Source organism: Trichosurus vulpecula, chromosome 8 (assembly GCF_011100635.1).
Source record: "Trichosurus vulpecula isolate mTriVul1 chromosome 8, mTriVul1.pri, whole genome shotgun sequence".
In the NCBI taxonomy this organism is placed as follows: domain Eukaryota; kingdom Metazoa; phylum Chordata; class Mammalia; order Diprotodontia; family Phalangeridae; genus Trichosurus; species Trichosurus vulpecula.
The window spans coordinates 232,106,443-232,121,926 of record NC_050580.1 but is presented as its reverse complement, the minus strand read 5'-3'; the positions used below and the strand labels follow the sequence as shown (position 1 = coordinate 232,121,926).

Below are 15,484 nucleotides of genomic sequence, written 5' to 3'. Positions count from 1 at the left end.
TACACCCTTTACCTGAATGAACATTCTTTCTAAGTAGTCTAGTCTCTCTGTTAACAGAATAAGAAGAGAAAAAAATCCTATTTTACTTCCTTATTACTAGCAGGAGGAAAAGAAAGTACACACCACGATTTCTCACCCATCACAAAACCCACTGAATCTTCCCAGTGACCTAGTATGATGAGGAATAGCTTCTGTACTGCAAGTGTTTAAGATCTTAATTGAAAAAAAAATATGGTTCTTGCAAATATTAAGTAATACTACTTTTCTACTATACAAAGATATTCAAAGTAGGAAAAGTAACAGATAAATTCCAAAAAGGGGCCTTGGAGACCAAGTTTTAGACCTTACTTTTCCTAATTAAAGAGAATCATGGCTAAAGTCCAGAGAATATATGAAGTCTGAGGAAAGTGAATACATATAAGAAGAAAGGACATGAAGAAACACAAAGGCAAATTTTTCTGTTGAAAGAGAATGCCAGATAGAAATATCTCTTAGAAATCCTGCTCTTAACTGTGCAATCAGTGAGAATGGCAGCTAGAGATTCAATCAAACTATCAGATTATAAAACAGAGGTAACAGAAAGAGACTGATAGTTTTCACTGGAGTTGGTGATTAAGGCAGGTCTGGTTCATTTCAGACACGATTTTGGTTATTTCAAATGACTGGCCTTCTGACACTGTAGCCAAAATTACTATCAGCAACAGATTAGGGCCCAACAGGAACTTTGTTTACAATCCTTGAACATTCAATCATTGAATGCTTTCTAGTTATTGTTTCTCCCAGTTTAGTTAGGAGGAAGGGCTTGTGTAGAAAGAACTAAAAATTCAAATAGGGACTAAATACTGAGCAGGAGATTCAAGTGGAGAAGAACTTCAAATCATGAAAAAGGAATTAACAGCTTGTAAAAGAGGCAAAAAAATAATTATTGAAGAAAATAACTCCTTAAAAATCAGTATTGGCCAAATGGCAAAAGAGGTATAAAACCTCACTAAAGAAAATATTTCCTTAAAAATTAAAATTTACGGAGGAAGAGGAGACGGGAGCAACCCCCGGCCGCTGCCGCTGCTGCAACCCACACCCAGACTCCATAGCTGTTGCTGCTCCCGCCCCTACACCATCACCACCACGCCCAAGAGAAAGGCTGAAGGAGATGCTAAGGGAGACAAGACCAAGGTTAAGGATGAACCAGAGGAGATCGGCACGGTTATCTGCTAAACCTGCTCCTCCGAAGCCAGAACCCAAACCCAAAAAGGCACCTGCAAAGAAGGGAGAGAAATTACCCAAAGGGAAAAAGGGAAAGGCTGACTCCAGTAAGGATGGGAACAACCCTGCAGAGAATGGAGATGCCAAAACAGACCAGGCACAGAAAGCTGAAGGTGCAGGAGATGCCAAGTGAATTGTGTGAATTTTTGATAACTGTGTACTTCTGGTGACTGTACAGTTTGAAATACTATTTTTTATCAAGTTTTATAAAAATGCAGAATTTTGTTTTACTTTTTTTTAAGCTATGTTATTAGCACACAGAACGCTTTGTTGTTGTTTTGGGGGGATGGGGCAGATGTTACAGATAGGATGTCTCAGAAGCTGGGTTGAAATGGGTAGGGATTTCTTCCCCTCCTACTTTTTGAGAGGACTTCTCTTGAATACCAAGAGGAGGTTCCTTCACACACACACACACACACACACACACACACTCACACACACACACACACACACACACACACACACACACACGCACACACACGATACATAGCTATGAACACTGATACCCTCAGCCTTTCTCGTGAGGGTAGGAGTGGATAACTTCAAAAATTTGTACTTCTTCCCTGTCTGCCATAAGCATCAACTTGACTCCTCCAAACCCAGGGGCGTATCAGGACCTGCCCCTATTTCCCTCTTTTCCCCTACCCCCAAATCAATTGTTGGATACCAGTCTTTCAGATGATCTGGACTTGAATTATGGCCCTGATGAGGTCTCCCCAAAAGAGCCGAAGTTCCTTTCATATTGGGGATCTTTTCCAATTAAGAATCCTGCAGTTTTCATTTCATTTCCTCAAAGTCAAGGTAGGCTCGTGAAAAGTTGTTAAACAACATACGCTCAATGTGAAAGTGTCCACCCTCACTCTAAACTTTCCCTGTTTAAAGTATAAAATAAAGACTCTTCATTGGATTTTATAGTGACTTTATGTTTTTGGTAGTCCATGGAGGAGGGGATTTTGAAAGTTGTTGTTGTTGCCGATTGTAGCCCGTGTCCTGTCTGAATTACCATGATTGTTTATGAAAAGTATCTTTAATAAAGCTGGATACAGTTTGGCTTGGAAAAAAAAATTAAAATTTATTCAGGTGGAAGCTATTGACTCCATGAGACATCAGAAAACAATAAAACAAAATCAAAAGAATAAAAAAATAGATGAAGATGCAAAATATCTCATCGAAAAAATAATTGCCCAGGTAAACAGAGGACAGATAATTTAAGAATTATTAGACTACTTGAAAGTCCAATTAAAAAAAGAGCCTAGGCATCATAGTTCAAGAAATTATAAAGGAAGACAGCCCAATTATCACAGAACTAGAAGACAAAGTAGAAATGAAAGAATCTACCAATCATCTTCTGAAAGAGATCCCCAAATGAAAATCCCCAAGAATATTACACCCAAATTCCAGAGTTTCTAGATAAAGGAGATAATACTGCAAGTAGTCAAAAAGAAAGAATTCAGAAATTATGGAGTGGAGCAGCAAGGTAGTGCAGCGGATAGAGCACCAGCCCTAGAATCATGAGGACTTGAGTTCAAATCCAACATCAGACACTTGACACTTACTAGCTGTGTGACTCTGAGCAAGTAACTTAACCCTGATTGTCTCACCAAAAAAGAAATTATGGAGCCTCAGTCAGGATCAAACAAGATTTAGCAGCTATCGATATAAAGAAGTAGAGGGCTAAGAATATTCTGGAAGGGAAATGAGCTAGGATTACAACCAAGAATATTTAACCTCATAGAACTGAGTATAATTCTACAGGGGAAAAAATGGACATTTAATGAAACAGAAGACTTTCATGCATTCCAGATGAAAAGGCTAGAGCTAAATAGAAATTTTGACATTCAAACACAAGATTGAAGAGAGGCATAAAAAGGTTGGTTGGTTGTTGTCCTACATTCTCAAAGAGGACCAAAAGGACATCACTATGCTAGAGTCAAGTTTCAGTGTGTGCAACTATGGCTGATCAGAACAATATGAACTCAGAAAACTATACAATGGATCAGGCACAAATTATCCATGTGAATATTTGGGGTCAATTCTTTAAATTTGCACATCCTGCATTTCCTTTGAGCTGTTTCAATTCTAGCTTGCTCAGAGAGCACAGCACCTTCTCTGATAAGGGCACACCATGCTGAGCAGTCCTGTGCCAGTGTCTCCCATGTCACACAATCAATTCCAAAGTTCTTGAGAGAGACCTTGAGAGTGCCCTCGTATCGCTTCTCCTGACCACCATGTGAAGGCTTGCCCTGCGTGAGTTCTCCATAAAAGTCTTTTTGGCAAACGTACATTTTGCATTCCAGCAATGTGGCCAGCCTGTCAGAGTTGCGCTCTCTGAAGCAGAGTCTGAACGCTAACTCAGTGTTTGGGAGGCTCCGAAGGAAAATATGGGAGAAAAGAGGTATTAGACTGACAACCAAACTGAAGGTCTACAGAGCCATTGTGCTGACCTCATTGTTGTTTGCCTGTGAAACCTGGACAGTATACCAGTACCACACCAGGAAACTGAATTGCTTCCATTTGAACTGTCTTAGGAAGATTCTGAAGAACACCTGTCAGGATAAAACACCAGACACTGATGTCCTTTCTTGAACTAAACTGCCATAAAAAGGTAAATATGAATGAGAAACCATGAGGAACTTACTAAAATTAGATTGTTTACATTTCTAAATTGCAAGATGATACATGTAACCCTCAAGAACTTTATCATCAATGAGGCTGTTGGAAGGAGTTTACTTAGACAGAGGGCACTGGTGTAAGTTATTTTGTTGGGGTGATCTCAAAAAAAATTGAAGGCTGAGAAAGAAGAATGTACTAGGAGAATGGGGAAGGGAGATGAAGAGTAGGGGAAATCATTTTACAAAAAAGAGGCACACAAGGAAGAGATTTTATAATTGAGGGGAAAATGGGGGGAGGCAGGCAAAACTTGAACCTGCCATTTGAACTGATTCAAAGAGGAAACACACACAGACACACACACAATCAGTTGGGTAAAGAAATCCATCTTTTCCATCAGGAAAGCAGGAGAGGAAGGGGTTCAAAGAAAGGAGGGAGGGTGATAAGACAGAAAGTAAATTAAGGGAGGCAGTGGTCAGAAGACAAATAGACTTGAGAAGAGCATAGGATAAAAAAGTCAAGGGTAAACAGAAAAGAATAGGATGTATGGACAGTTAGCACATTATACACAGTTAGCAATTATAAATGTGAATGTGTGACTAGGATGAACTCACCCATAAAACAGAAGACATCAAAATGGATTAGAAACCATAATCCAATAACATGTTGTTTAGAAGAAATGCAGTTAAAAAAGAAGGCACACATAGACTTAAAATAAGATGTTGGATCAGAATTTATTATGCTTCAGTTGAAGTAAAAAAAAAAAAAAGCCAGGAGCAATCATGATCTCAGACAAGCAAGACAAAAATGAACCTAATTAAAAGAAATAATCATAGAAACTACATATTGCTAAAAAGGGATCACAGATAATGAATTAATATCAATTACTGAACATAAATGCAACAAACAGCACAGCATCCAAAATCTTAAAGGAAAAGTTAAATAAATTACAGGAAGAAATATATAGTAAAACAATTCTAGTGGGGAATTTCAATTTATCCCTCTCAGACCTAAATAAATCTAACCACAAAGTAAATAAAAAAGCAGCTAAAGAGATGAACAAGCAAATTCTACCAAAGATTTAAAAAAACGATTAATTGAAATCATACATAAAATATTTGAAAAAATAGGTAAAGAAGTCCTACCAAACTTCTTCTATGACAAAAATATGGTTTTGATATTTAAACCAGGGAGAACTAAAACAGATAGAAACCTATGGATCACTTTCCCTAAGTAATTTTCATGAAAAAATTTTAAACAAAATACAAGCAAGACTACAACAAAGATCATATACTATGCCAAGGTGGGATTTATACCAGGAATGTGGGTCTGCTTCAATATTAGTAAAACTACATGCATAACTGACCACATCAATAACAAAAACAACAAAAATCATATGACTATATCCATAGACATGGAGAAAGCTTTTGACAAAATACGAGAGCCATTACTATTAAAAATGCTAGAAAATATAGGAATACATGGAAATTTTCTTTTTTTTTATTTGCAGGGGGAAAGGCAGGGCAATTGGGGTTAAGTGACTTGCCCAAGATCACACAGCTAGTAAATATGTCAAGTATCTGAGGCCACATTTGAACTCAGGTCCTCCTGACTCCAGGACCAGTGATCTACTCACTGCACCACCTAGCTGCCCTTGGACATTTTCTTAAAATGATATGTAGTATATCTAAAATCAAGAAAATGCATTATCTATAATGAGGATAAACCAGAAGTCCTCCAATAAGATCAGGGATGAAGAAAGATGTTCATTATCATCATTATTCAATGTTGTATTACAAATGCTTGTGATGACACTGATAAGAAAAAGAACCTGAAAAAATAAGAATAGGCAAGAAGGAAATAAACTTTTCAAGTGATATGATGGTATTCTTAGAAAACACTAGTAAATCAACTAAAGAAACAATTATCAACTTCAGCAAAGTTGAAAGATGTAAAATGAACTCATATAAATTATCAGCATTTATCAGCATATTATACCAACCAAACCCAGCAGGAAGACAGAAATTCCATTTAAAATAACTGTAGACAAAATGAAACATTTTGGAATCTACCTGCCAAGACACACACAGGAACTATATGAAGACAATTAATTACAAAACATTTTATAAAAGATCGCTCTAAACAACTGGATAAATATTAATTGCTAATGGGTAGGCAGAACCAATATAATAAATTAATTTACTTATTCAGTGCCATACCAATCAAACTATCAAAGAATTATTTTATAGACTTAGAATATGTAATAAGAAAATTCATCTGGAGGAACAAAAGGTCAAAAGTATCAAAGGAATCAATGAAAAAAAAGTAAATGAAGACAGTCTAACTCAAACTAAATTACAAAGTGATAATATCAAAACAATCTGGTACTGGATGAGAAATAGAAATAGAATTGTTGATCAATGAAATAGGTAATATACAGAAGTAAATGACTAAAACTCAAGATTTAAGCTACAGGGGCAAGAACTGGACAAAAAATGCTGGGAAAATTAGAAAGCAATCTGGCAGAAACTAGGTAAAATCCCACATCTCACATCATTTACAAAGAAGCTCAAAATAGGTAAACGATTTAGTTATAAAGGGTGCTATCATAAGCAAATCAGAGGAGCATGGAAAAAAAATTACCTGTCAGATTTATGAATGAGGGAAAAGCTTATGACAAAACAAGAGATTGGAAGGATCATAGGAGGTAAAATTTTTGATTACACTAAATTAAAAAATGTTTTGCACAAACAAAATCAATACAACCAAAATCAGAAGGAGAGCAGGAAACTGGGATGGGGGGAATTTCTATTTCTCAAATTTAGAGAGAAATAATCCAAATTTATAAAAATAAGAGCCATTTCACAATTGATAAGAGGCCAAAGAATATGAACAGGCAGTTTTCAAGAGAAAAAAATCAAAAGATATCTACAGACATATGAAAAAATGCTCTAAACTATTAATAATTAGAGAAATGCAAATTAAAATAATTCTGAGGTACCTCCTCCAACCCATCAGATTGGCTAACATGATGGAAAAAGAAAATGACAAATGCTGGAGGGGATGTGGAAAAACAGGGACACTAATGCACTGTCGGTAGAGCTGTGAACTGGACAAATCATTCTGGAGAACAATCTGTAGCCCAAAGGGCTACCTTTCAACACAGCAATACTGCTACTAGGTCTGTCCTCCAAAGTGATCAAAGAAAAAGGAAAAAGATCCATATTCACAACAATATTTATGTAGATCTTTTCGTTGTGGCAAAGAATTAGAAGCTGGGGGCAGCTAGGTGGCGCAGTGAGTAGAGCACTGGCCCTGGAGTCAGGAGGACCTGAGTTCAAATGTGACCTCAGACACTTGCCACACTTACTAGCTGTGTGATCTTGAGCAAGTCACTTAACCCAATTGACCTGGCTTTCCCCCTCAACAACAACAACAACAAAAAATGAGAAACTGAAAGATGTCCATCAATTGAGGAATGGCTGAAAAAGTTATAGTATATAAATGTGATGAAATTCTATTGTGCTCAGATGGATTAAAAACCATAATCCTACAATATGTTGTTCATAAGAAACACATTTGAAATAGGGGGATACACACAGGGTAAAGGTAAAAGGCAAGAGCAGAATATATTATGTTTCAGCTGAAGTAAAAAAAAGCAGGGGCGGCAATGCTAATCTCAGACAAAGCAAAAGCAAAGATAGATCTAATTAAGAGAGATAAGGAAACTATATCCTGCTAAAAGGCACCATAGACAATGAAGTAATATCATTACTTAACATATATGCACCAAGTGGAATAGCATCCAAATTCTTAGAGAAGTTAAGAGAGTTACAGGAAGAAATAGGCAGCAAAACTATACTAGTGGGGGACCTCAACTTCCCCCTCTCTGAACTTGATAAATCTAACCTCAAAATAAACAAGAAAGAAGTTAAGGAGGTGAACAGAATTCTAGAAAAAGTAGATATGATAGACCTTTCAAGAAAAATGAATGGCAACAGAAAGGAATATACTTTTTTCTCAGTAGTACATGGCACATAGACAAAAATTGATCATGTACTAGGGCATAAAAGCCTCACAATCCAGTGCACAAAGGCAGAAATAGTTGATGCATCCTTTTCAGAGCATGATGCAATAAAAATTATTTGTAATAAAGGCCCATGGAAAGATAGACTAAGAATTAATTAGAAGCTAAACAAACTAATCCTAAAGAATGAGTGAGTCAAAGAACAAATCACAGAAACAATCAATAACTTCATTCAAGAGAATGATAATAATGAGACAACATACCAAAACCTATGGGATTCAGAGAAAGCAGTTCTTAGGGGAAGTTTTATATTTCTGAATGCTTACATGAATAAAATATAGAAAAAGGAGATCAATGAATTGGGCATGGAACTGAAAAAGCTGGAAAAAGAACAAATTGAAAATTTGTATTGGTAACTAAGGTGGGACTTTTTTTTTTTTTTTACTGTTTTCTCTTTTAGAATGCTAAAGTAATCAAGTGCCTTTGATTAAGTCTTACTAGGTGCAAAGTCCCAGGCCCACACCCTTTTGCCAATTAAGTGTGAAGCCTTCAGGCCCTAAGAAGGGTACATAAACTCAGAAGTTAGCATTTTCTTTGGGGCTCTCACTCACTGGAAGAATGTCCTATGATTTGACTAGACTAGACTCTGAGTAGCTGCTGGAGCCCCCACAGCTTTGAAAAAACCCAGTTGTTGGTGACTCTCTGGTAAGTATGTATTGCTATGGATAGACTGGTTTGTGTTAGTTGATCTGGTTATAATGTATGCTTGTAATTTCTGTTTATATTTGCCCTGAAGTTCAAGGGGGCTGATCTTTTCCCCCTGAACTAAGTGAATGATACCTATGCAGGCAGCCCTTCTGTGTGCTTTTGTTATTGGCCTTACTCAGCCATAGTAGTGGCAAGCAACATTCTTGCTACAAATCCCCAATTAAATACCAAATTAGAAATACTGAACACCAAAGGAGAGATAAATAAAATTGAAATCAAGAAAACTATTGAACTAATAAATAAAATTTTATGAATAAACTAATGAAACTTTTAAAGCTTTGATCAATTTGATTAAAAAAAGAAGAAAATTAAATTACCATTATCAAAAATGAAAAGGGTGAATTCACCTCTAATGAAGAGGAAATTAAAACAATAATTAGGAATTATATTTTGTTTGATTTTATGCCAATAAATTTGAGAATCTTAGGGAAATGGATGAATATTTACAAAAATATAAACTACCCCGATTAACAGAAGGGGAAGTAAAATACTTAAATAACCCCAACTCAGAAAAAGAAATCAAGCCATCAATGAACTCCCTAGGAAAAAATCTCCAGAGCCAGATGGATTTACAAGCGAATTCCATCAAACATTTAAAGAACAATTAATTCCCATATTTTATAGACTATTCAGGAAAATAGGTGAAGGAGGCCTACCAAATTCTTTTTATGACACAGATATGGTACTAATACCTAAACCAGGAAGAGTCAAAACAGAGAAAGAAAATTAAAGACCAATTTCCCTAAAGAATATCAATGCAAAAATTTAAAATAAAATTTTAGCAAAAAAATTACAGCAATTTATCAGGAGAATAATACACTATGACCAGGTAGGATTTATTCCAGGAATGCCAGACTGGTTCAATATTAGGAAAACTATCAGCATAACTGATTATATCAACAACAAAACTAGTAGAAACCATATAATTATCTCAATTGATGCAGAAAAAGCTTTTGACAAAATACAACACCCATTCCTATTAAAAACAGAATCTTCCTTAAAATGGTAAGTAGCATCTACCTAAAGCCACCAGCAAGCATTATATGTAATGGGGATAAGCTAGATGCATTTCCAATAAGACTGGGGGTGAAACAAGGATGTCCATCATCACCCCTATTATTCAATTTGGTACTAGAAATGTTGACTTCAGCAATAAGAGAAGAAAAAAGAAATTAAAGGAATTAGAACAGGCAAAGAAGAAACTAAGCTATGTTCTTTGCAGATGATATGATGATTTACTTACAGAATCCTGGAAAATATGGCTTAGTTGATTAATTTTGCTGTTTTAGCTGTTTTCTTTTTTTTTTAATATTTATTTATTTTTAGTTTTCAACATTAACTTCCATTAAGCTTTTGAGTTTAAAATTTTCTCCACCTCCCTTCCCTCCCCCTCCCCAAGACAGCTTGCAATCTGATATGGGCTCTACATATACATTCATATTAAACATATTTTCACATTAGTCATGTTGTAAAGAAGAATCAGAACCAATAGGAGTAATCACAAGAGAGAAGAAACAAAATAAAACAAAAAGAGCAAATAGTATGCTTTGATCTGCATTCAGACTTATAGTTCTTTCACTGGATGTGGATAACATTTTCCATCATGGGTCTTTTGGAGTTATCTGAGATCCTTGCATTGCTGAGAAGAGCTAAGTCTATCAAAGTTAGTCTTCACACAATGTTGCTGTTACTATATACAACTTTATACTATATACAATGTTCTCCTGGTTTTGCTCACTTTACTCAGCATCAGTTCATATAAGTCTTTCCAAATTTTTCACATACTCTGATCCAAGCTTGGTTGCTCTTTGGGCATAGTTCCAAACTGCTCTCCAGAATAGCTGGATCAGTTCACGACTCCACCAACAATGCATTAGTGTCTCAATTTTCCCACATCTTCTCCAGAATTTATAATTTTCTTGTTTTGCCATGTTAGCCAATCTGATAGGTGTGATGTGGTACTTCAGAGTTGTTTTGATTTGCATTTCTCTAATCAATAGTGATTTAGAGTATTTTTTCATATGAGTATAGATAGCTTTAATTTCTTCCTCTGAAAATGCCTGTTTATATCCTTTGACCATTTATCAATTGGGGAATGACTTGCATTCTTATAAATTTGACTCAGTTCTCAACATATTTTAGATGCGAGACCTTTATGAGAGATACTAGTTGCAAAAATTCTTTCCTAGTCTTTTGCTTCCCTCCTACTCTTGATTGCATTGGCTTTGTGCAAAAACTTTTCAACTTAATGCAGGAATGTCCAACTTTAGATTATCTTAGGGCCACATTAAAATAAAATATGTATTCAAGGACTGCACCCAGAATGAAAAATACAGTACCCTAACAGAAAGTAGGAGAACGCAAGTCATCAATACCACAGACAAAGACGTGAAGCGCAAAAGCAAACACAAAACAACAAAGTGACAACACAACAGTATAAAGGTAGGTGCATACCAACTAGTCTGCATTGTACAGACGGAACGCATCTCACAGATCAACTGAAAATTCTGTGCGACACATTCCGTCCGTAACACTGCTTAAAAACACCAAAGAAAATAACATCAATGAGATTATTTATTAGTGATGGAATTTAAAAATCTAATATGCATTCCATGCAAATTGTTATTTTATTTTTTCACTCATGAAAATTAAAACCCACAGGTGGGCCTCGTAAAATCGCACTGCAGGCCGCACGCGGCCCACCAGCCATATTTTGGACAGTCCTGACTTAATGTGATCAAAATTATCCATTTTGCATTTTATTATGTTCTCTATCTCTTGTTTGGTCATAAATTTTTCTATTCTCCTTAAATCTGACAGGTAAACTATTCCTTGTTCTCCTACTTTGCTTGTAGTATCAGCCTTTATATCTAAATCTTGTACCCATCTTATTTATCTTAACTTTATTTTGGTATACAGTAAGATGCTAGTCTATGCCTAGTTTCAACCATACTACTCTCCAGTTTTCCTAGCAGTTTTTTTTCAAATAGTGAATTCTTATCCCAGAAGCTGGGGTTTTCTAGTTTATCAAACAGTAGATTACTATACTTATTGACAACTCCTTCTTTTTTAATATGTTACAAGAGATGGTGTGCTAAGTAGGTTAGGGGTGAGTGATACATACAGAGATCGAGCCCATATGAAAACAAAAAAAAAGATATCAATTATTTCTTTAAAAAGAAAACTTCTGAAATGTTTCATTCTGATACTGTTTCTAATTGGGTAAAGTACACTAAGAGTCAGAGGCAAAAAAAGGAAATTTAAATCTACAATGATTTATAATTATGCATATGATAGTGGAAGAAGTTCAGGTAATGAAAGTAATATTAAAAAAGATCTTGTCTTCTATTTAAAGGGGGATCATTTATTTGCATAGCAAAAGACTCAAGTGCCCTACACATTAGGCAATTTGGTTACAAGTTTGTTTTGTGAAAAGTGGACTCACCTGAGATTTCCATTTTCTTGCAGAATCTGCATCAAGTTAAATGTGGGTTCTGGCTGCTGAATTTCAGGCTTGGGGCAAGGAGTAGTTTCTCCATTCCATTCAGAAGTTTTCAAAGGACTTTCTTTGGGTGAAGTATCCACCAAGGCAGTCAGTGAAGGTGTATATTTGGTTTGATTTTCTGCAAGAGACCCTGCAGATTCCTCTTGGGATGCTTCCTGCTCTTCATCTTCATGTTCTATTGGTTCCTCTTCTTCCTCTTCACTCTCTGTCTCAGTTTTAATGGATATTTCAGCTGGCTGTGGAATCACTAAAAAAGAACCATTAATGTTGCTGAAAAAAATTAAGTATTTTATTCTCTCAACACCTTCCAGTACTATATACAAATATTTAGATTAGGCAAGAGATAAGACAGAAAACATAGGTATGTTTACGCAAAATCATAGGTATTTCTGATCTCTTCATTATATTTTACCTACTATCAAATTCGTTGAACTTAATACAGAACACATCTTAAATCTATTTACGCTTGTAGGATGGAAAGTAGATTGTCACTGTTTTTCATGGCTTTATGTAAGAGGGGGAAAACATTTCTTAGACTTACATTTGCACAGAGAATCACTGCTCAGCTCAACACTTAAAAACAAACTTGGCAAATGTAGCTTCCAAAAAGAAGACAGTGCCAGTTGGTGTAAATCATTACCTCATTTTTCCCATAACAAATTTTCTATATCAAGGAAATTTGAAAATAGGACTGAGAAAACTGAACTGTCAGGGGCCTAGAAAGCCAATCACTGGATGTAGAATCTGGGCATAGGGGAATGTTCCTTTATTCTATGTGCAGGAGGAAAGAAATACTTCTATCCTTCTAAGATCAAGGCAGCAAAAAAGCTCATTATCTCATCCTGAACTAGTTAGATCAGTAACTCTTAAGGGCTACATTCAACTTATAAAAACCCAATTATTTCACAAGTACCATGTATTTATGTAATGCTAAAGTTATAATAACAGCTTGAATACACATGCAATATCTCTCTTACTATAAATACTATGGAAGGGAAGGTTTAAAAAAACTCTTAGAGTCTTCTTGAAATTAAGTTCTATGGCTCCACAAAAGATTAAGTAACTGTAAGCAACAGTTCAAAAGGACCAACCAAGAGGCTAGCTAACTTATTGTATCAAGAGATCCAGTTAACTGAGTTAAGGCCAATAGCATATTTGTACCTGGGTATTTTGACCTTAGTGCCCTCAATCTGCCATTCCGTCTTCTGCGTTTTCGCACCTCCAGGGATAGAAGCTTCCTTTCATAAAGGGCAGCATGTAGCTTGGCCTTTGAATTCACATTCTCCACCTTCATTTCTGGCCCTGCTTCAACAGCCACTCTGGGAAAACAACAATGCAGTATAGCATTTACAAATTTCTCTCCTTTATTTCAATGCCAAACCCAGTGGAGGTCTGTACCAAAAAAAGACTGACCCAGTGACTCTAAGGAATTCTAAAATGTTTGATAGTTAAACAGGAAAATTGGGAAACCCTGTTTGAATTACTGAAATGTTTGAATAAACTGTTTTTTAAAAAAATAATTTTTCTTATTTTAAAGTACATAAACAATAGCATGAGAAGACTACATTATATTAATGTAGAGGGTCCCAACCCTTTTGTGTTAAAAAGTTACTAAGACGACTGGACAAAAATCTGTGAGAAAAAAAAAGTGATTCCTGTGAGCTGTCAAAAACTGCCACCAAGCCCTGACTCTTATCATGCTATCCCCATCAGGACATACTACTTGAAATACCAAGCTATAGAGAAGTGCGGGGAGGTGGTGGATGATGTGTGTGAAGGGGTAGAGGGGGTGGGACATTGGCAGCTCCTAGCCTATAATCTACCAGATGACTACAATCAGGTCAGAACACTGTGATATAGTTGAAAGGTATCCTAAATTGAAGATGAGAGTAGGAAATAAATTAAGGGACCTTTTAATGCTGTCCCAAGCCAACTTCACAATGGCTTGTGATAAAACAATGGGTTCATTCATTCATTCATTCATTCATTCAACATCTGTTTAGTACCTACTATGTCAAAAGACACTCTGCTAGGGGCCATACATTTAGAACAAATAACTATCTACCTATCACTTTAATAAGGAAGAAATCAAACTATTTATTTGAATAAATTGACTATTCAATCAAAATGGCTAATCGTATAGCCATGTGTAGACTTTAATAAATTTAAAACCGAAAAACTGTAATTTCTTCTCCTGGAAATACATATGCATTCCTTTCTCCAAATCAGTGTTTTCCAGATTTTAATGATATTTGAGTTAGGTTTATGGTTTAATATCCCCCTAATTAATTGGGGAGAAATGAATTTACTGAGCCTACCTATTAGGATGAAATTCTCTGGCTACCATAAAGAAGAAATGTCTAAGTCTAACTCCCTATCACACCAATCAGAGTCAGAGTCAGAGTCTTATATAATTCTGTCCATATTACCCAGAAAAAAGTAAGGAAAAAAAAACTTCCTTTTAGAAAAGCTCTCAATATAACTGCAACTGCAAACTTCTAAATAAAACCTTTTGTACAGTGAATTCTTAGAGATCAAAGAACTGGTTATGAAATCTCCTTCTCTAGAGATATTTTTAAATAGTCTAGATAAACAAAGCTATCCTAGACAAATGAACACATCTTTCTAACAGAGAACTGTGGAAAAACATGCAAAATAAACTCCTGCTCATTGTATTTTTAATTCTTATTATGTATAACCACATTTATGTCATTTATTTCAGGATAAATTAGGTCTTTAGAATGAGGTGTTTATTAACTTTGAAAAGTGTTGTGTGAGGTAGTGAGAGAATAAAGTGTGAAGACTTCACAGTGAATATATATGTCTCTATATCTAAAATGTTTTCAATATTTAGAGAAAAGGGAAATGAGATAAATTTGAGTCTGTGGGAATCTGATTATTTAGCCTTTAGCAATGTCTTTCTCCCCTGAAGTTTTTGTTTTCTTCTAGTTCTGGTTTAAAGATTTACCAAATAAGAATAGGGTTACTGTGACCTGCTTTTCTTTACTGTGAGACAGAAAAGAGGGTTTCCCCCTCCCCTTTTTCCCTATTCTCCTTCTTTAGATTTATAAATGTCACCTCAGCTGTGAGTGGCATACAAGATAAATAACTCAGGCAAGGACCTCACCAGGCCTAAGTTTCATTTTCCTGTAAATCTTATGATTCTGGGGAAATCAGATGGTATTCCCCTCTCCCCCTTCCCTCGCCTATTTCTCCCTCTAAGGTAATTCTATAGCTTCTGGGTAAAAATTTATTTCCTTATTCCTGGTTAGATTGTGAGGCCACTTGTCCCTGCCAATGGATGGAGCACC

At 35.7% G+C, this 15,484-nt stretch overlaps 1 protein-coding gene and 1 pseudogene across 3 annotated transcripts in view; one reads left to right on the top strand and one right to left on the bottom strand.

Moving 5' to 3' along the window:
* Positions 1-15,484, bottom strand: part of TTLL5 (tubulin tyrosine ligase like 5) — a 400,968-nt gene that overhangs the window by 248,082 nt on the left and 137,402 nt on the right. For all 3 annotated transcript variants that reach the window (XM_036734448.1, XM_036734449.1, XM_036734450.1), the window contains 2 exons: positions 13,335-13,492; positions 12,114-12,420 (listed from right to left, as the gene is read on the bottom strand). In XM_036734448.1, the coding sequence (XP_036590343.1) occupies positions 12,114-12,420; positions 13,335-13,492 (465 nt within the window). The remainder of the gene's footprint in view (positions 1-12,113; positions 12,421-13,334; positions 13,493-15,484) is intronic.
* Positions 433-1,493, top strand: LOC118828384 (annotated as a pseudogene).